Source organism: Thamnophis elegans, chromosome Z (assembly GCF_009769535.1).
Source record: "Thamnophis elegans isolate rThaEle1 chromosome Z, rThaEle1.pri, whole genome shotgun sequence".
NCBI classification, from domain to species: domain Eukaryota; kingdom Metazoa; phylum Chordata; class Lepidosauria; order Squamata; family Colubridae; genus Thamnophis; species Thamnophis elegans.
The window spans coordinates 66108858-66131183 of record NC_045558.1 but is presented as its reverse complement, the minus strand read 5'-3'; the positions used below and the strand labels follow the sequence as shown (position 1 = coordinate 66131183).

Below are 22326 nucleotides of genomic sequence, written 5' to 3'. Positions count from 1 at the left end.
ATTGGACCTCTGACCTCTAGATTCTCTCTATGGGGTTCAGGTCAGGCGAGTTTGCTGGCCAATCAACCACAGTAATCCCACGGTCATTGAACCAGGTTTTGGTGTTTTTGGCAGTGTGGGCAGGTGCCAAGTCCTGATGGAAAATGAAGTCAGCATCCCCATAAAGCTCGTCTGCAGAAGGAAGCATGAAGTGCACCAAAATCTCCTGGTAGATGGCTGCGTTGACCCTGGATTTAATGAAGCACAGTGGACCAACACCAGCAGATGACATGGCTCCCCAAATCAACACAGATTGTGGAAACTTCACACTGGATTTCAAGCATCTTGCAGTGTGTGTGTCTCCATTCTTCCTCCATACTCTGGGTCCTTGGTTTCCAAATGAGATGCAAAAGTTGCTCGCATCAGAAAAGAGGACTTTGGACCAGGTCTGTTTTTCTGTAGCTCAGGTAAGACGCTTCTGACATTGTTTGTTATTCTTGACAAGAGGAATACGACATTTGAAGCTCATGTCCACGATCCGTCTGTGTGTGGTGGTTCCTGATGCACTGACTCCAGCCTCAGTCCACTCCTTGTGAAAGTCCCCAATACTTTTGAATGGCCTTTTCCTGACAATCCTCTCCAGGCTGCGGTCATCCCTGCTGCTTGTGCACCTTTTTCTTCCACACTTTCCCCTTCCACATAACTTTCTATTAATGTGCTTTGATACAGCACTTTGGGAACATCCAACTTCTTTTGCAATTACCTTTTGAGGCTTTCCCTCCTTATGGAGGGTGTCAATGATGGTTTTCTGCACACGTGTCAGGTCAGCTGTCTTTCCCATGATTGTGATTCCTATTGAACCAGACTGAAAGGCCATTTAAAGGCTCAGGAACCCTTTGCAGATGTTATGGCTTAATTAGCTGAGTAGAGTAGGACACTTTCAGCCTAGAATATTGCACCTTTTCACAATATTCTAATTTTCTGAGATTGTGGATTTGGGGTTTCATGAGCTGTAAGCCATAATCATCACAATTATGACAAATTATGGCTTGAACTATCTTGCTTTGCATGTAATGAGTCTATCTCATATATTAGTTTCACCTTTTAAGTTGCATTACTGAAATAAATGAACTTTTGCACGATATTCTAATTTTTTGAGTTTCATATGTCTTTTTCATGTAAAAAAGCAGTAAATAAAAAAACTGAAATTACTGAAATTTGTCAAATATTTCATTCTAAATCATAATTAGCCCAATAGAACATCTATTCAACAGCAAAATGTTCCAGTATTAATTCGATTTAATTATGCAGCATTGTAAACTACTATGTTTTTTACTTTACATGCAATAGAATCTGTTTACTAATTATGAGACACCAAAATAACAACAATTTTAAGGAATACAGAGCTCTGAAGCTATGTCACTGCTTTGAATTAATTGTAATAGTGAGGGTTCCTTGGTGCAGCTGTGACACACAGCGAAGATCTTTTTCCTGGGACAGCAGGAACCAGACCCATCGTAGCTCTATACTTTGGATCAGATTAAGCTAGAAACATGCCAGACAGGATCCCAGAAGCTCCAAACTAAAAAGAATGTCTCTCTCCAAATAGGGTTGAATTAGCCTCCCTCATCCATCCAAAAAATAGTTGAAATAATTGAAATTTGGCAAATTTTGTAAAATATTTTTGACATAATTATCAGAAAAAGGATATATATAAAATGACATAAAACATTTTCTGTGATGTTTGGTCTACAGTGGGCTATTTTCAAGGCAGCTACAGCTCTAAATATATCCCATCATTTCCAATGAAAGCATTATATTAGAATCTTTGTCATTTGTTGGATGCACTGAGAAATCTGATAAGGAAGTATTTCTTCATATATATATTTATTGTTTTTACATTTAAAACAGTGCAGCACTGCGAAGTCAAAGTGCCCATACAATCACATTATATACAAATAATCTCATCCAGTAACTGTTAGCCTACTTAATACATTATCTATTCTTCTATCCAATCACATTATTTACAATGTGTTCCAGTCTTATCACCTTGTCTTATACCAATAATAGAATCTGTTCCAGACTTCAAAATATTCCGATTCCCCTTTATTTTTTAATTCAAGGGTGAGCCTATCTGCTTCGCACAGGCCAAAAGTATATCTAACTCTGGTGGTGTATTTTCTTTTTCCAATACTGTGCATAAGTTATATATGCCAGTTAGTACATGTATAATTAGATAAAGTGCATACCAGTATTCCGGTATTATGCCTAGGAGAAAGATTTCTGGTTTGAACAAAATTTGATCTCCCACCATTTGTTCCAACCAGATTGTATCATTTTCCAGTATGTTTTTGCCTCATTGCATGTCCACCACATATGATAAAAAGTGCCTGGTGTTTTTTTGCACTTCCAACAATTTGGGGCCAAATTTTTAAATATTTTGGAGAATCGTGCTGGGGGAAGATGCCCTCTGTAGAACATCTTATACAGATTTTCTTTATAAGACATGGCCAATGTTAGTTTCCAGTTAAGTATCCAAAGTTTTTCCCATTTAGCCAAATCCACATTATAACCAAAAACTTTTGCCTGGCAACCATGTTCTTTGATAAGGCAGTATTTCTTAAAGCATGACCCAGATCATGCTTTCGGAAATAGATTGTCAGTAAATAATTAAAGTTTAGTAAAGTCAGAATACATCTAGAGAAGAATGGGAAAAATGAAAGAGCAGTCTATCTATGATGTTTTTTATATATAATACTTTTATTGTTATTTTAATTATTATTTCATTAAAATATCAAAAAAATATAAAGACTGTGAGCTCTAGTCCTTCCTTAGGCAGAAAACTAGCTGGTGACTTTGGAACAGATACTCCCTTTTAATCCTACAAAGAAATAACTGGCAAGACACTTCTAAAAACCCTACTAAGAATATTGCAGAGGGCAGCTGCCAGGAGTAAAATTAATTGAAATCAAATTTTTAACTGTGCCTGACATACTATTTTACATTATAGTTTCTATACTTTAACCAATAAATATGGAGACATTTTAATATATTGCTACTACATATCTTGTACAGTCATGGCTGCACCAACAAATTTGGTTCCACTACAAAACCGCAAAGCCCTTATCCGCGCTGACATAAGTGCGGAGGCAAATCCACGGCGTCCGAAGCACTAAGAAAAAAACGACCCTACCACGATGACATAACCGCGGAGGGCAAATCCGCGCCCTAAACCTAACCCTAAACCTAACCCTAAATCTAACCCTAAACCTAGGGGCTCGCAAGCAGGGCGGCGACGCGCGGCGGAGGCAGGCCGCCCTCTTCTTCCTCAATAACATCTCCTTGGACGGGCGGCCGCCGCTGCCGGGCAAGCCTGCTTCGCCGGCCCCGGGAGAGCCTTAGCCGCCACCGCTGCTGCGTCCTCTGCCACCGCCGGCGCCTCCCCTGGAGGAAGAGGCAGGGCGGGTGGCGTCAGTGGAGCCTGCGCCCAGCCTGCTGCTGCTGGCCCCACTCAGGCCCCCCGTGGGCTTCCTGCTGCCCCCCACAGCTGAGCTGGACCCTTCCCGTGGGCTGCTGCTGCTGGGCAGCCCGCTTTGCCCCGTGCCCGCTGCCGCTATCAGCCCGTCTGCCCTTACCTTAACACGTACCGAAAAACACGACCCGCACCAACATAAGCGCCCTTCTGTCGCTGCGCTGTTGTCGCAGCGGTGATGACGTGCGGTGATGACGTCGCGGCTTTAGCGACGCAGTTTAATCACCACTATTTTGACGAGCGCGGTTTTGTCGTGCCACAACAAATTTATTCCACATATCACATGTTGGAAATTAGAGGGAACATTTATTGTAGTCTTATATTAATGACAGATCAGGTAAACAGAGCAGATAAAATTCTTAAATAAAAACTGACCAGTAATCAGAGGGATTTATATAATAGAATGCTGCAATTTGGCACTACAGGGACAGGAAGTCAACTGATGGCTAGCTTTCTTTCCTTTCAGTTTTCAGTTTAATTATGGAAGACAAGGACACAAAAATGGTGGCCTCCCAGCATGTTCTGCTCTTCACTATCAGGCCAGTTGCTTTTAAAATGTATATTGCCCAGGCTTTATTCAGAACTAGTTGGCCATTGCAGATTCCTGGTTAACAGAAAAATGAAAAATTCACCTCTCCCAGCTCCATCTGACAAGTTACTACAAATCTGTTTGATTGTTAAGGTCTCACTATAAGAGTTCTCACTTTCTATCGTGTAGAAAAAGAAATATTGTGTTGTTATGAAGTAATGCAATACACACAATGAGAAACTGAATTTGGTTCCACTTCCTCAGTGTATCACTTTCACCAAGCTTTTAACTGTTAGCTCATTTTAGAATTAATTTTAGTCATGTTTCTACCTATTTATATTTTAGTTTTATTTTAATTTATTATATTTTATATGTAATATTACATCGTTTGTAGGCAATATATTATATGTAATGTATTATATTATTTCAATACAGTGTACTTATGCAGTGTTGACTAAAGATTAACAGTATAGATACTCTATTATAAATTTTAAAAATACAGGTAGTCCTTGACTTACATAATTGGAACCTAAAACTTAGTTGCTTTTATTTTTATATACATTTATTAATTAAATTTGTTTGCAGCCATTTTCCTGCAAGGCAACTCACTGAGCAAAATGACTGTCAAGTCATATGACTGAATCACTCAACAATCGAAATCCTAGCATTCCTGGTTGCAATCATTAAGTGATCTTCCTGGATGGAAGGAAAGAACTATTTGCCACATAGTTTTTACTCTGCAGAACTGAAATCTTGCTAGCCTGCAGTCCTTTTGTTATCAAATGTTCTTGGAGCCCACCAAAGGATTTGAGCTCCCCTTTGCCTTCAACATTTCCTGTCAGCTTCTGACTTTCAGGGGAAGACTGGCAGAGAAGGTTGCATATTGCAATTGAAAGCCAAATTGGAGATTTGGCAAAACTAGTTGTAAATGCAAGCTAGTTGCCAAACACCAAAATGAAGTAACCTGACTGGGGGTGACAGGGCAGACTACAAAACACCTTTTCTAAGGCTGTTTAGCAACTTTGAACCATTATTAAATAACTAGTAATACAATCAAGGACTATCTGGAGAAAAAAGAAAAAGTACTATATCAATATTAACTATAATTTAAAGTGTTATTTTTAATACATGTTTAACTTTTTATATCCAAAACCAAATACCACATTAAGAAGCATCTGCAAAGTATAACAAATATTTTATGTTTTATTAATTTAATAGATATTTTTTATCCCACCTTTATTACTTTATAAGTAACTAAAAGCAACAGACTCACATAAAACTGTTTCTCCTCCTATTTTCTCCACATCAACCCACTGAGTTAGATTGGGCTGAGAGTAGTGTTACTCAGACAGCTTTCCTGTACAAAATGAGACTAAATTCATAGTCTCCTGGTTAGCACTTTATCCACTACACCAAACTTCCTTAAAATGAACTTAATTCCGAAGTCTCCACCGTATTGTTACATACTATTGTTTGTGCATCTTGAAAAAAGAAACTAGCAAAGCAAAGTAAAACAGGCAACAATAAAAAAGTAAAAGAAAAACAAACTATTTGGCTTCTAACTTTCTCCTTTTTGTGCTTCAGCTAATTTACAATATTTATAAACATTTAGACCCCCTTGGATCCCAAATTGTAAATGTTTAATTTGCCATGCTATATATTTCATGTATTTGAACCATTCTTGTTTAAATGTGGTGAAACATCTGTTGTGAATATATATATTGTCAGTTTTACCATTCCTACATATTCTCCAAGTTCCCAATCCAATAAAACAATGTCAGAATTGTATCTTTCTTCCAATGCTGGGCTAAATTTATTCCCACTGTCGCAAACATGTGTCTCAGTAAATTATGATATTTCTAGTTGATTTTTTATTAGACTGTACCTAGTAAGAAAATTTGTGGCTTGATTTCAATTTTAATTTCTAAAACTTTTCAACGTTGTACTATGTACATCTTTCCAGTAGTTTGAAGTTTTTTTACATGTCCCACATGTGGTAAAATGTTTCCTGGCATTTCTAATATTTATTACTGGATATCTAATTATCTATAAAATTATGAGGTATATCATGTGTAAAACATTTTGTACCAATTTTCTTTCAAGTTGTACCCTGGAGTATATTTTTAAATTTTTGTTTCTTGTCTAAAATATTCATTGGAGAAAAAGATTAATATTGATCATATCAACCAAATTCAGTAGAAAGATGTGGCAAAGTGTAGACCAACCTGCTTGTGGTGCACCCTGGGAAATATGACTGTCACAGCTAAATAGTCTACACATTCTGGCTGCTGAATTTCACAAAGATCTCCCAGCAAGAAGAAGAAACACAAATATAAAAACAATAGGTCTTTTCAGATGAAATAATGCTGCATTCTGTCATGCCATATGAAACAAGTAAAAAGTAAAAAGATAGCAAAATGGAGATATAATTCAAGAGTCTTTATATACTTAAATCAATTTAATCTTTCTTTGATCTTTAAAAAATAGTAAATAAATTCACAAAAAATAGAAAAAAATACGGAAATCCTATGTGAAGAGTCTAAACTATGTTTAATTCATCAAACAATCAAAGAAAAATAAGCAATTTACCTAATTCTAAAATGAAGGAGTTTTGGGTCAATGATAAAGGACATGGGACACATACTGTTAATTTCGTAAGTGTTGGTAATCTGCTTTCAATTTCAATCTGTTGGGATCAAATATTAGAAAGATATTTACAGACAATAGTAAAATATTACTTAAATAAATTGTAATTATAAATATAAAACTAATATTTAGAACTTCAAAAATATTATTCATCACTTCAATAAATCAGTAGCTAGAACTTCCACAGGGAATAATATACAAGCAATATTCATATAGAATATTGCAGAGAGAAGAGTGTGTGTGAGAGAGAGATTGTGAGTGAGATGAACATACACATATAAAAATTCACTTATCACCCTTATAATCTGCATCTTCTCAATCTCTGCTTGTCTACCGGAAGCTTGGAATTTGAGGATTTTGTGCAAACACTCTTCTGGACAGAGCACACTGATATCATTCCTGGAGTTTTTTGGAGCCACTCTCCCAGCTTAGGTATCATGGTCCTGAGTGCCCCTATCACCACTGTAAACAGGTTTTGTTTTTTTTTACATCTTCTCTAGTTCTCTTTCAGGTTGTAGTACTTCTCCAGTTTCTCATAATCCTTCTTACTGATGTTGCTATTAATTGGCACCATTACATCTATCATTTAATTTTCTTTCCCATTCCGTGTGAATGACGTGTGTGTGTGTGTGTGTGTGTGTGTGTGTGTGTGTGTACGTATATATGTACAAACATACAGTGCATTCAGAAAGCATTCAGAGTCCCTTCACTTTTGACAATTTTGCTATGCTGCAGCCTGATTCTACAGTTGTTTTTCTACAAGATTCTACAAATTCTTTTTTCTCATTAATCTATACTTAGTATCCCATAATAACAAAGTAAAAACAGAATTTTAGAAATGTCTGAAAATTTATTAAAAAGAAAAACTGAAATACATTGACTGTATTCACACCCTTTGCAACACTTGAAAGTGTTCAAGTGCTTTCCATTTCTCTTGATAATTTCTGACATGTTTCTATACTTTGACAGGAGTTGACCTGTGGCAAATTAAATTGATTGGACATAATTTGGAAAGGCAACTCTTTCCAACTGACAAGTCGAAACTGACAATGAGTATTGTAGCAGAGCAAAAGTCATGAGGTCAAAGGAACTGCCTGCAGAGCTCAGAGGCAGGATTATTACAAGGCACAGATCTGGGAAAGGTAAAGCTTATGCTGCACTAAGAATAAAGTGGTCTCCATAATTCTCAAATGGAAGAAGTTTGGCACAACCAGATCTCTTCCAAGAGCTGGCCGCTCAGTCAAACTGAGCATTCGGGGAAGAAGGGCCATAGTAAGAGAGGTGACCAAGAACCTAATTGCCACCTTGATTGAGCTCCAAAGATCCTGCGTAGACATGGGACAGAGTTCCAGAAGAAAAACCATTACTGTAGCTCTGTACTGATCTAGCATATATGGCAGAATGGTTTGACGGAAACCTGTCCTCAGTCTCTGATCTGATTGAAACAAACATTGAACTATTTGGCTCAATTCTAAATGTTATTTCTAGAGGAAACCAAGCACTGGTCATCACCTGCCCAATATCATTACAACAGTGAAGTATGGTGGTGGCATCATCATGCTGAAGGGACGTTTTTCAGCAGTAGGAAATGAGATACTGATCAGTGTTGAGAGAAAGCTGAATGGACTACAGAGATTTCAATGAAATGACCTCAGACTGGGCCAAAGGTTTACTTTTCAACATGACAATGATCCTAAGCACACAGCGAAAACAACACAGGAGTTGCTTAGGAACAACTCTATGAATGTCCTAGAGTGGCCCAGCCACAGCCCTTGAACATCTCTGAAGGGATCTAAAAATGGCTGTTCACAGATGGTCACCATACAACCTGGCTGAGTTTAAGATGATTTGCAAGGAAGAATGGCAGAAAATCCCGCAATCCAGTTGTGCAAAGTTTATTAAGTCATACCCCAAAAGACTCGAGGCAGTAATTGCTACCAAAGATGCTTCAACAAACTACCGAGTGAAAGGCTTCAATACTTATGCAAATGTGATATTCATTTTTTTCCTTATAGACATTTCTAAAATTCTGTTTTCACTTTATCATTATGGAGTACTGAGTGTAGATTAATGAGAAAAAACATACACACACATAGATAGACACAGAGGTGTATATATTTCAGCATAGGTTTACGTTCTATACGTTATTATTCAAATCCAGCATTTTGAAATCAGAATTCTCTAATCACTTTGCCAAGCACCCAAATTACAATCACATGACTATGGGACTGGTCATACAATGTTTTGCATTGGGAGGTGGGATCTTTGGGAAGATCCATCTCCATGCCTCGGTACACTTCTTCTTAATCAAGTTAGTCAGTAAATCAAAGCAGGATAAGTTTCAAAGTTTAGGACACTATTGGACAAATACCAAGCTTACTTCTTAAAAACTCTCATCATTATACATTTCCTTTCTCACTACTTTGGGGCCAAATCCACATCACTGTGTAGTAAATCAGGTAGTCACCATAAAGGTATCACCATTCATTTAATGACAGACCAGATTTATAACAATCTTGGGAAGTTGCTTTACAGCCCTTAAATTGTTTTGGTCTCGCAAAACATTGTATGACCAGTCCCACAGTCATGTGATTGTAATCTGGGTGCTTGGCAATCTGATCATACTAATGACTAGTTGCCAAGCATCCCCAATTACATGATCATCTTTTCCAATCTTCTCTGCTGGCTTTTCCTGAAAGTCAATAGGGAAGATTGCAAACTTGTTAGTGCATAAGAATTTGGAATAGCTATGGCAACAAGTCAGCCAATGGGAACTGTTTGGTGTCTGAGGCACAGGATTTGTTGTATGAACCATGTGAGACGGCTTGGAGCCTGGGCGTGACTTAGCTTAACTGTTCTGTGCTGTGAGAGTTCATTTGGTCTTTGCTTGAGTAATTTTGCTGCTTCTCCTCAACTTTATCATGTTGTAAGAACTGCCTGAGTATTGTATAAATGAATCATGTTTTATATTATTGTATATAAAGAAGTTTTTTCTGTATAAAGATATTCAGCTGAACAAACTGAAGGTCTGTTACACAAACCTAATGCACCCTAAGCATTATACTGGGGACCTGGTCTGCTTAACAACCTGAAAAAATCACTTAACAACCATAACCAGGAGAAGATGGTTCTGCATGACCAGCGGACAAGCTCACGTGCATGCATGCAACTCCATTTACAAGAACGGCAGGCACGCATGCCACTCGCACAAATGGAGCGTGCATGCACAACTGAGGATGCGTGCACACACTCACTCAACACTTCCGTGGCCAGATTCTGAACAGCTCAAGCCCCAGTAGTGGTCACAGTTCAGGGATTGGGGACTCCTGTTCTAAACAACAGTGTTTAAATCTAATGTTTATTTTCCAGAATATAATATAAGCAATTTAAATCACTCAAATATTTCTGTAAACTTTTAGAATCATTCCTGTATATCAATATGCAACAGTATATTATATTGCATAATTTATGCAATGGTTTAGAAAATTTTATTAAACATGCTAATACCTTTATCACCACAGAAGGACTCACCTCTGCTTTAATTTCACTGTCAACAGCTTGCGTAAACAAACATGATGAATTAGTCAGAAATGTTTATGATACAGAAAATATTATTCTATTAGATGACTTACATTTAAATAATGAAACAAAACAAGATTAAGTTAAATAAAACTGTTTCAAAACTTAAAAAGCAAAATATACAAGCAGTGTATTCCTAGATTTATCTCATAGCCAAACCAAAAAATATAATTTATGGGCAATTAAATATTCCAAAATAGTACTTGTAAATTAACTTTTGAAAAATCATATAAAAAGATAAAAAATAATTAAAATGTATAATTTGATAATACATCTAAAATCTAACTTATTCATTTTGGCATGAGAATTAGGATGAAAGAGACCATGATTCATTTCAAACACTATTGTATACCCTTCATTAGGAAAATGTATTTATGTTTTGAAGAGTTATCTGAATTGATTAATTATAATTCCACACATTATTTACTATTAGAGTGTTGTTTTTGTGATCAAGGATTCAACATATAAATCCAAGTGCTGACTGAATAGAAAAGCAAAAATAAAGCATCTCTAGTCCTGAGTTTGTCTTTTGCAAATTCTACACTGTGGTCAGCATAAACCACGGGTGTCAAAACTCAAGGCGCGTAGGCCAGATCTGGCCCATGGGATGCTTAAATCTGACCCATGGGCCAGGCCTGGACATAGCAAAGGACTGACCCATGGTGCCTCTGGGAGCCAAAATGGGGTGTGTGGGACTTTATGTCGTCCCACTGCACCCCATATTTACCCTAGACAGCCTCCAGCAGCATACTACCAGCCAAAATGAGGCACCAGGGGGCTAGGCAGGGCTTTACTGCATCCCGTTTTGGCCTGGACAGCCTCCAGCAGCACTCTGCCGGCCAAAATGGGGTGGAGGAGGGCAGCGTACGCACACACACACACACGTGCCCTGTTTTGGCCAGCAATGTATAGCTTTTAGTGAAAACTAGCATTTAGATAGGGCTTCTAAAACAAGGGAGCAGCTTCCACTGAATTAAATTATATTGTATGAATCTTAATTACAGTTTTAATCTTGGAAGTCACTTTCTTCTGGTTGTAGTTGTATTTGAAAAGTTTATATCAAAATAGTACTGGAATAAGCAAACTAGGTCCTAATTATTCTCCCACTGTCAGGCCTGCAGTTATATTCCTTTTAGGATCTTTGGCCTGCCACTCTCTCTCTCTCTCATTTACTATGATGTTTATTTAGTGGGATAAGTAGGAGGGGGAATAGTAAGGAGTAGAATTGTAGAATGTGTTGTTGTCAAAATATAACATTCCTTTCTAGAAGCCCAAAGTCATCCTTTGTCTGTGCACCACTGACCTGACCAGAACTAGATGAGTGGAAATGCCAGCATGGCAGAGGAAGATTGGACCATGTGATGAACTTGTGGGTTTGGGGGCAAGGTCTTGAACTTTCAACTGGTGGAAAACCCAGGAAGCTTAAAGATCCCAGGTTTTTTCCACAGTTGGTACCAACATGTCTCTCTTATTAAATTGGAACTCTGATTTAATTCTGGATGATATTTGGAATGCTGACACCCACATTAGAACATTTATGAACTTTATATCAGAATATTTTAGTTTGGTGCATCTACTGTGGTGCTTAAAATTTTTGGAATTCTAAGTTGTTGTTAGTTGTGAAATATGTCCGATTCATCGCGACTGTAGTTTTAATTGTTATATCTAAATTCAGCATTCAAATGTACATACAGAAACTGAATCCAGATCAGGCAAGACTGTCACACCAAGTGCAAAATCTTCACTCTTTTCAGACTTAGGAAGGATATCTGAAAGATTTAAGGAATTAGCAAATTTAGCTACCGTATTTTTGGAGTATAAGATGCACCTTTTCCCTCAAAAAGTGGCTGAAAATCTGGGTGCGTCTTATACACTGAATACAGCATTTTTTGCCTCCCGAAATCCCGCCCCTTCACCAAAATGGCTGTGCATAGCCTTTCGGAGTCTTGCAGAGTGCTCCTGGGGACTGGGAGGGCAGAAATGAGCAAAAAATGGGCCCATTTCCCTCCACCCCTCGGAGCACTCTATACGCTTCCTAAAAGCTATGCATGTCCTTTTTTGACAAAAACCGGACACGATTTTCCAAAATTGGCAATTTTTTCCTCCTTTTTGCCTCCACCCCCGGAGCAATCTACAAACCTTCTAAAGGCTCTTCACGCCTTATTTTGAAAAAAAAAATGGGCCCATTTTTGCAAAAACGGGCCGTTTTGGGGAGGTCTGCAGAGTACAAAAACTTTTTTTTAATTGCATTTTCAAAATCTTGGTGCGTTTTATACTACGGTGAGTCTTATACTCTGAAAAATATGGTAATTATCCCCCTCCAAAAAATAATCCAAACCAGTTGTGTACATTTAGAAGATGTGGAATTCAATTGAAGGTTAAGTCCCATATATTCATGACACATATACAATATTCTAGTTGCCTAAAACAGTGGTCCCTAACCTTTCTAGCTTGATGGATCAGCAGGAGGTGAGGGGGTAGAGGGGATACTTCCTTGTGAGTGGTAGGGGCAAGTGCTGCAATTCCATTTGGTTGTGGGCCATGGCCCAGGGATTGGGGATACCTGGCCTAAAAGGGTGTTGGTTCTTACCTGAGATGCTCTTCTCATAAGGTGGAGATAGCATCCAGGCAGGGTTGACTTTGTCTGCTCACTGATTGGACTGAATCTGTTGAAGCTGTTAAACCACACCCTTGTTGCTAGGCATATCCACTTTCGTTGAAGTTGAACTGACAGACTTGACATGTCATCTGCCCAATCCTGTGGCAAAAGCTTGCTTATGTGTCTTACGCCCATTAATAAGTCTTATCACTGGAACTGAGGACCAGCCTCATATAGGGTGTGGCTGGATGCTATCTCCAACTTATGAGAAGAGACATCTCAGGTAGAGCCAACACCCTTTTCCACTGAGGTGGAGATAGCATCCAGACATGGGGCATACCAAAGCTGGACTGTCCTTACGAATGAACCGAGGGACCCCCCTCCCTGGTGAACAGATTGTATATCCTTCGGCTAAAGGCAGCCTTCGCCGATGCAAAGCTGTCCAGGTTATAATTCTTTATGAATGGGAAAGGAGATGACCACGTGACCGCCCAACAGACCTCTTCTAAAGATGCCTGCATCACCCATGCTGTGGTAGTGGCCGTGCTCCTGGTAGAGTGAGTAGTGATTCTTCCCGGGACCAGGTGTAGATTGCAATTCATACGCTTTAGCTATGCATGCCCTCAACTATTTATCTATTGTCGAGGGAAGGGAAGGACTTTCCTGTCCAAGGAGGCCAGTGGAAAGACAGAAATAGAGTTCCGATTGTTCTAAAAGTGGAAGTCCTCTTAATATATATCTTTAGAGCCTTCCTAACATCGAAGGTATGCCACTTCCACTCCAGGAAAATGAGAAGGGGCCAGACAAGAAGTTCGAGAGGATTAACTCCTGGGCTCAGTGAAACCAGGTGCACACCTTGGAGACAAGGAGTGGTCCAGATATAGCACCACTCTTTTGTGGTGGAAAATACAGAGGTCCTCCCTTACAGACATCCAGAACATCGAAACAAAAAATAGAACAAACAGATCAGAAGATGGAAAAAATGGAGCTGAAATCTAGACAAGTTAATAAAGAATTAGAGTTATCAATAATCCGACTTGAAAATGAAAGAGCTTCATTCTATCTAAGATTCCAAACATACCAGAGGAGAAGGAGGAACACCTGAAAGGAAAAATGATTGAAATTTTCACCAAAATTCTACAGAGAAAAGAACAAGAGTTGAGAGGGGACATCAATGAAGCTTACTGTCTGTATACAAATTATGCCAGAGACATGGGCTCCCGAGAGAAGTGCACGTAAGATTTGCCAAAAAACAACTAGAGATGAAGTGTACAAAAAACAGAGAAGGGATGATTACATTCCAGGGAAAAGAGTTGATCACACTTAAATAGATTCCACAGAGAATTCATGAACAACGTAGTCAATACCAATTTTTAACAAATCAGTTAAATAAAAACAGAATAATGTTTAAAAACTAATAATGGTTAGTACCAGAAGGGGTACTGGTATCTTAGCAAGGAAAAAGATATAAGATAGAGAATAGAAGAAGCACAGGAATTCTATGAAAAATACTGCACATGGGATAAAGAACAAAGAAGTAAAGATGACCTAGAAAGTAGAAGTCAAGAGGAAGAAACATCAGAAGACAAGGAAAAAAACAGGAAAGAAGAACAGAGGCAAGAAAGAGAGAGAGCAGAAAGGGAAGGTGCGAGAGGGAAAAGTCAGATACAAACCAGAAGCAACAAAAAACACCCCATATAAAGATGGACCAGGAAATAATTATTTCCATAAACTTGAATGGACTGAACGCACCAAAAAAAAAAAAGAGCGCAGATGTTTAATAAACTTAAGAAACCAAAGGTAGATATAACCTCTATACAGGAAGTGCATATTTAAAAGGGAACATAGGAAATTACTAGAAAACAAAAACCTAGGGAAATTATATACAGCACTGGCAGATTAAAAAAAAGAGGGATGGCAACCTATATAAAAAAAATACACTCCAAAGACATGTACTCTGATGATGAAGAAGGCAGGATGCTAATGACTGAATTAGAGACAACAGAAAAACCGATATTATTAAGAGTCATATATGCACCAAATCAGAAACAAGAGGAATCCTATAGGAAATTACACAACAAAATAAATGAATTAGAATATGAAACTTTTTGCTTAATTGGGATTATAATGCAATAGTGGATTAAAAAATGGACTATGAAAGCAAAAATAAAATAAAACAAAAAAATACATTACCCAAATCCTTTTTCGAGATGGCAATGGAATATAAATTACGGTTCCACCACAAAACCGCGCTCGACTAAACCGCGCCTGACTAAACTGCGTTGCTGACGTCATCAACAGGGCGACAACAGCGCGGAGACAGAAGCACGCTGTAAACCCTAAACCTAAATTAACCCCTAAATCTAACCCCCTAAACTTAATCCTAAACCTAACCCTAAACCTAACCCTTAACCTAATCCTAACCCTACCTAACCCTAACCCTTAACCTAACCCTAAAGCTAACCCTAAAGCTAACCCTTACCTTAAGTTGAATTGGCTTGCTTTCAAAGTGCTATTTAAAGCATCCTTCTTTCTCCGCGCTGGCTGTTGTCGCCCTGTTGATGACATCAGCAATGCGGTTTAATCGGGCGCGGCTTAGTCGAGCGCGGTTTTGACGGGTCACAATAAATTACATGATATTTGGACAGAAAATCACAAAATAAGAAATCAATATACCTTTTATTCGAACCCCCACCAGTCCTTATCGAGAATTGACATGGCCTAGATATCATCTGGACTATATAATCAATTAGAGGAAATTGAAACTGAAACAAATGAGTGGGCAGATCATAACCCAATAAAATTAAGATGGAAAGGCCAAAAAAGAAGAAAAAGATGGTGATGAACTCAAATATCGTAAATAAGAATACACTCAAATGCTGGAGAAAGAATTAAAACTATTTTTAGAATAAATAAAAAAGAAGACACCTCAATTCAAAATCTCTGGACACTATGAAAACATACAAAAGGTCTCACAATTGCCTACATGGCGAGAAAAACTAGAAAACAAAAAGAGCAACAAGAATGTATGCAAAAAGAACTTATGGAAGCCAAAGCTGAACTACAGAAAGACCCAAAGAATAAAATTAAAAAAGAAAAAAAAAGAGATGATAAAACATAAAATCAACTTAATAACTCAAAAGGAATTAGCACAGAAAATTAAAGCAACCAGACAAAATTACTTTGAACAAGCCAACAAACCTGGACGATGGCTGGCATACAGATTGAAGAATGAAAGAGTAAAAGGACGATATACCAATTAAAAGATGATGAGGGAAGATCCAATACAAAAGCGGAAGAAAAGAAGCATATTATTCATAAATACTTCGCAAAACTAAATGCGCAAGATAGTATGGAAAAAAATCAGATAAAACATTATTTAAACACAGAAAATGACACCAATCTCAAAAGAAGAAAGGGAAGCGATAAACGGGCCAATAACATTAGCCGAAATGGAATTAGTCCTGAAAACCAGAAAAATAATAAAACTCCAGGAACAGACGGAATACCAGTGAGCTATAGAAATATATAAAATAATAATTGGAAGAACTAGGAGTGGAGATGGTTTAAACAAAGTTTTAGGAAAAGCAAGATGCCTGAATCATGGACGGAAGCAATAATATCGCTAATCCCAAAAGAAGAAACCAATCTACAAGAAATTCAAAACTACAGACCAATTTCATTACTAAATTCCGATTATAAAATATTGCAGCAATTATGGCAGGAAGAATTAAACAGGTTTTAAATGAATGAATACACCTGGACCAAAACGGATTTTTACATCACAGACACATTAAAAATAATACGAGAGTTCATCCTAGACATAATAGAATATTATGAGGCGCATCCAGAAAAACAAATGGTACTGATTCTCCTTGATGCACAAAAAGCATTCAACACGTAATTTGGAAATTTATAATAACACTATTAGAAAGGATGAAATTCGGAGGAAAATTTACAAAAATGATAGAAAAACTTATAACAGTCAGACAGCCAAAGTCTAATGAACTAACAGAGAAGATCGAAATAAAAAAGGGAGTCAGACAGGGGTGCCCCCTCTCTCCGTTGCTGTTATATTAACCCGGGAAATTTTATCAAATGAAATTAGGAAGGACCAGGGAATAAAAGGTTGGAGACTCAAAAATGAAGAATATAAGGCCCAAGCTTATGCCGATGACTTAGTATTTGTTCTAGAAGATCCATTAGAATCCAGTCTGAAATTAATTAAAAAATTAGAAGAATATGGCGAAGTGGCAGGATTAAAAATCAATAAAGGCAAAACAAAAATGATAACCAAGAATATGACAAAAAAGCAAGAGGAACTGGAATTAGCAACTAGAATGCAAATAACTAAGAAAGTGAAATGCTTGGGGATCGGGTGTCTGCAAAATATTCCACAATTAAGTACGATAATTATAATAAAACTAGTGACACAAATAAAGAAAGATTTAGAAAGCTGGAAAAATAGTCAGCTTTCCCTACTGGGACATATAGTCCAGTCAAAATGAATATTTTACCAGAATCTTATTCTTGTTGGCAAGCCACACCTATTAACCCAGGTAAAACTTTCTTTCAAGAATTAAACAAAATAATTGCTAGGTTCATTTGGCAAGGACGAAAAGCGAGGATAAACTAAAGTCAATGCAAGATAGCAAGGAGAGGGAAGGTTTTGCATTACCAAATTGGGAATTATACTCATTAAACAGTAACAATAGCATGGGTGAAAGATTGGATAGAACTACAGAATAAAATAATTTTGACCTTTAGAAGGCCATGATTTGCAAGCAGGTTGGCATACATTCCTACGGGATGATAAAAATAAAACGTACTTTCAAAAACATTTAATTAGAAGAGCGTTATTGCAAAACTGGCTCAAAATAAAATAAAAAATCCACTATGTGAAAATCCGAATTGGCTATCACCAACAGAAAGGACGATCCATCCAAATTTTATAGATATGAATAAAATGCTAAGATACAGAGACATAATTGACAGACAGGGAAATTTAAAACAGTTGAAGAATTGGCAGAACAAAACATGAAAGTTGACTGGCTAACCTACTTGCAAATCAAAACTAAACACAATATGATACTAAATATATGACATCGAAACAGAACCAACACAATTGGATAAAATAATTCACAGCTCAGATAGAAAGAATATAGTACATTTCTCCTGAAGCATAAAATGGAAGAGGAAATCGTGAAAGAACAAATGGTAAAATGGGCACAGAACTTTGGTTATAATATTGAATTGGATAAATGGACAAAAATTTGGGGGAACAAACTTAAAAATGACACTATCAGTTGCATACAAGGAAAATCAGTACAAAATGTTTACAGATGGGCACCTGGGCCAACAGGTTAGTTAAAATCTCAACAAATACCTCTCCAAAATGCTGGAAATGTGAATCAATACATGGAACATACTACCACTTATGGTGGACCTGTGAGAAGGCTACATTTTTTTGGAAAAGGATCAAAAAGTGGCTAGAGGTAATAACAGGTGTTAAAATAAATGGAAACCTGAAGTTTTTTTTAATTAGGAATAATGATTGTGAAATATAAAAAAGAAATTCATATTTAATATTACATATAATTATGGCGCAAGGATTGCCTTTGCCCAGAAATTGGAAAAACAAATTAATTCCAAGGCAAAAATGAATAATAAGAAAGGTTATGGACTGTGCTGAAATGGACAAATTAAAAGAAATCCAGGGAAAAGAAGAAACAGAATACTACCAGATATGGGATAATGGTATAGGTGGATGGAGGAAAGAAATAAGAGATCAGTGAAGGAAGACAACAAAGCCTAAAATAGTAGTTAAGGAGAATTAACACATATATATGTATCCAAGTGGTTTAAACCTTGCTAGAGGTAATTAGACAATATAGCAGACAGAGGAGTAAGAGAAGAGGGTTAAGAATGGTGAAATACAAATGAAATATAATAGAATGGAAAACAATATAGGTGAGCGATATCGATTGGCAATTGCTATAAGAAAGAACAGGAAGCTCCTGTTCGTATTGCATTGTGTAAATGTGGTGGTATGTCTAAGTTTTGTGTATGTGTATTTTACATGTTTGTAAATAAAATTTAAACTATTTTTTAAAAAACTGAATGCAGTCTTCCAGTGTGCCTTACCAAGGCATATAAAAGTGGTATTAATTCAAAATTCAAATTCAAATCTAATGAATTTATATGTCGCCCAATCCCGAAGGACTCCGGGTGGCTTACAGAATACAAACTCTAAAAAGGATAAAAATTAAAAATAGGGAAAAAGCAGATTAAAAAAGAAACACATCATGCACTCAATCTAGGTGGGGCTGGACCATCATTCATGAGGTCAATAGCCCCAGGCCTGCCGGAATAGCCAGGTTTTAGTAGCTTTTTGGAAGGCTGAGAGAGTGGGAAGGGTCGGATCTCTGGGGGTAGGTCCGCATTCATAGGGTTGAAGCAGCTACAGAGAAGGCCCTCCCCCGAGGAGGCCGCAGCCGACATTGTCCGGTCGACGGCAACCCGGAGAAGAGCCCATCCTGTGAGATCTTATCGGCCGTTGGAGGTATGTGGCACGGATACCATGCAGCCTAGAACTGTGTGGCTTTTTTGACAAATACTGCACACTGCTGGTTCATATTTAAATGGTTGTCCACTAGGATTCCAAGTCCCTCTCACAGTTACTACTATTGAGCAAGGTACCACCTATACTGTATCTGGCATTTTGTTTTTCTTCCCTAAAGGTAGAATCTTACTTTTTTCACCATTGAATTTCATTTTGTTAGATAGTGCCCAATGTTCAAGTTTGTCAAGATCCTTCTGTATCTTAAACCCTATCTTCCGGAGTGTGGGCTATTCCTGCTATCTTGGTGTCATCTGCAAATTTGATGAATTCCCATTTATCCTCTCATCCAAATCATTGATGAAGAGATTGTTGAAGAGTACTGGGCCTAAAACAGAGCCTTGGGGTCTCCCACTACATACTTCCCTCCATGTCCTGGATTCCATTGAGGACTACACGTTGAGTGCAGTTGGTCAGCCAATTACTAATCCATCTGGTGGTGATGTTGTCTAACCCACATTTTTCTACTTTTTCCAGTAGTAGGTTATGATCTACATCACTCTTTTTCCAGTCCTCTGGCAGTTCCCCAGTGCTCCAGGATCTCTGAAAGATATAGTTCAATTGTTCTGAGATAGCAATAGCAATAGCAGTAGACTTATATACCGCTTCATAGGGCTTTCAGCCCTCTTCTAAGTGGGTTACAGAGAGTCAGCATATTGCCCCCAACAATCTGGGTCCTCATTTTACCCACCTTCGGAAGGATGGAAGGGCTGAGTCAACCCTGAGCCGGTGGGATTTGAACCGCTGAACTGCTGATCTAGCAGTAGCCGGCAGTGCTGCATTTAACCACTGCGCCACCCTCGGCTCTGCCAGTCCTTCATAACCCTGGGGTGTAATCCATCTGGTCCTGGTGATTTGAACTCATCTAGGGTAGACAGGTGCTCACTTACCATTTTCTTTCCTATTTCAACTTGTGTTCCTAATCTGATTTTTGTGGTGCTGTTTTTGGTAGGTTGGACTGTTCTTCCCTTTGTGTAAAGACAGAATGGAAAACATGAGTAAATAGTTCTGCTTTCTCCCTGTTGCTTGTCACCTTCTTGCCATTTTCTCCAGCAATGAACCAATTGTTTCCCCTTGACTTTTTTTCTTGTTTTTAACATGTTGGAAAAAGTTTTTTTTGTTATTTTTTACTTTTGTGGCAAGCCTTTTTTCATTGTGAGCCTTAGCTTTCCTCACTTCATCTTACAGGCTCAGGCTGTTTGCTGATATTCTGCCTTAGTTATGTCCCCCCCCTTTCCACTTTTTATATTTATCCTTTTTTTCTTTTCAATTTTGTCAGAGAGTTCTTTATGCAGCCATGCTGGTTTCTTTTGGGAGCTGTTATTTTTCTTCTTCATTGGTATTGTGATAGACTGGGCTTTTATAATCTCATTTTTCAAAATTTCCCAAGCTTCTTGAGGATTCTCAATCTATGGAATCCTTCCCAAGCTCTCTCTAAGTTTATGAAATTATCTCTCTTAAAGTCCAATACTCTAGTTTGACTTGTTCTACTACTTGTTTTTGCATAATGTTGAATTCCAGTATTGCATGATTGCTTACCCCCAAGTTTCCAGTAGCTTCAACACCTTCTATCATTTCCTCTCTATTAGTGAGAATTAAGTCCAATATGGCTGATCCCCTTGTTCACTTCTCTACTTTTTGGGAAACAAAGTTGTCTGCTAGGTTTGTTAGGAACCTGTTGGATCTTCCACTTAGTGCAGAGTTTGTTTCCAGTTGATGTCAGGGTAGTTAAAATCCCCCATTACTATTGTGGTGTGCTTCCTATCTACTTTAGTTAGCTGACTAGCAAAGTTCATCTACTTCCTCTGCTTGGTTGGGTGGCCTGTAGTATAGACCTATGGCAATGTCATTCTCCCCCCCCCCTCTTTAATATTGACCCAAATGCATTCAAGATAGTTCTCATCATTGTTGTGCTCTATTTCTGTAGAGATGTAATTATTTCTTATATATAGTGCAACTCCACTTCCTCTTTATTTGGTCTATTTCTTTAAATAATTTAAATCCTTCTAGCTGTATGTTCCAATTGTGGGTTTCATCCCACCAAGTTTCTGTAATGGCAACAATATCATATCTGCTCTCATTTATTTGGGTTTCTAATTCACCCTGTTTATTCCTCATACTCTGTACATTGGTATATAGACATTTGAATCCATTTTGATTGACCTTGTGTTTACTGTCTACATACCTGTGTTATGCCCTGACCGCCCCAATTTTCTTGCCACTTGTATGATTCGTGCACATGTATGGCAGTATTAAATGCTTGGTTTGCTTGACAGCAGTAGTGATATCTTACCCACACAACATCTATGTTACATGCACTGATAACTATGAATTTTAGATTGCTGGGGACAGAAATGTTCTGTATCAATTAATTCCCTGTCCCGCTGTTCAGTTTAAATGTTTATCCAGAAAATCTGTGAATTTAATGCTAAGTAACTCAGTCCCTTTCTTGGATGGGTGAAAACCATCTCTTTTGTATTGTTTTCATTAATATTGGGAGTCCGATCCCCCTTGGTCCCCCTGTCCCTGGGCCATCTGTGACTGGAGGTGGGGCACCCAGCCACCAACTGGAATCCATAGTCACTGTCAGTCTGATTGCCTCTTTGAAATAGCAGCCCCTGATGATGGCCGGAGATCTCCACCAGTGGAGAGATTGAATTACTCCAAGGAAACGGTGATCCTGGCTAGGGGAGCTGTTCTTGCTCTTTCTCTGAAATGGCAAAAGAAACAATTGGCGGCCTCTGGTGTATAGGCGTACCCAGGCACAATGGAGATAGCTGACACCATTTTGCCTAATAACTGGGAAAGCTCGGCTAAGGACATCCTGCGCTCTCTCTCTACTT

General features: G+C 38.0%; 1 protein-coding gene across 5 annotated transcripts in view; it reads right to left on the bottom strand.

Moving 5' to 3' along the window:
• The window catches only part of BBS9 (Bardet-Biedl syndrome 9), a 347201-nt gene that overhangs the window by 226592 nt on the left and 98283 nt on the right, over positions 1-22326 (bottom strand). For all 5 annotated transcript variants that reach the window (XM_032234710.1, XM_032234712.1, XM_032234713.1 and 2 more), the window contains 3 exons: positions 11958-12034; positions 10194-10247; positions 6630-6726 (listed from right to left, as the gene is read on the bottom strand). In XM_032234710.1, the coding sequence (XP_032090601.1) occupies positions 6630-6726; positions 10194-10247; positions 11958-12034 (228 nt within the window). The remainder of the gene's footprint in view (positions 1-6629; positions 6727-10193; positions 10248-11957; positions 12035-22326) is intronic.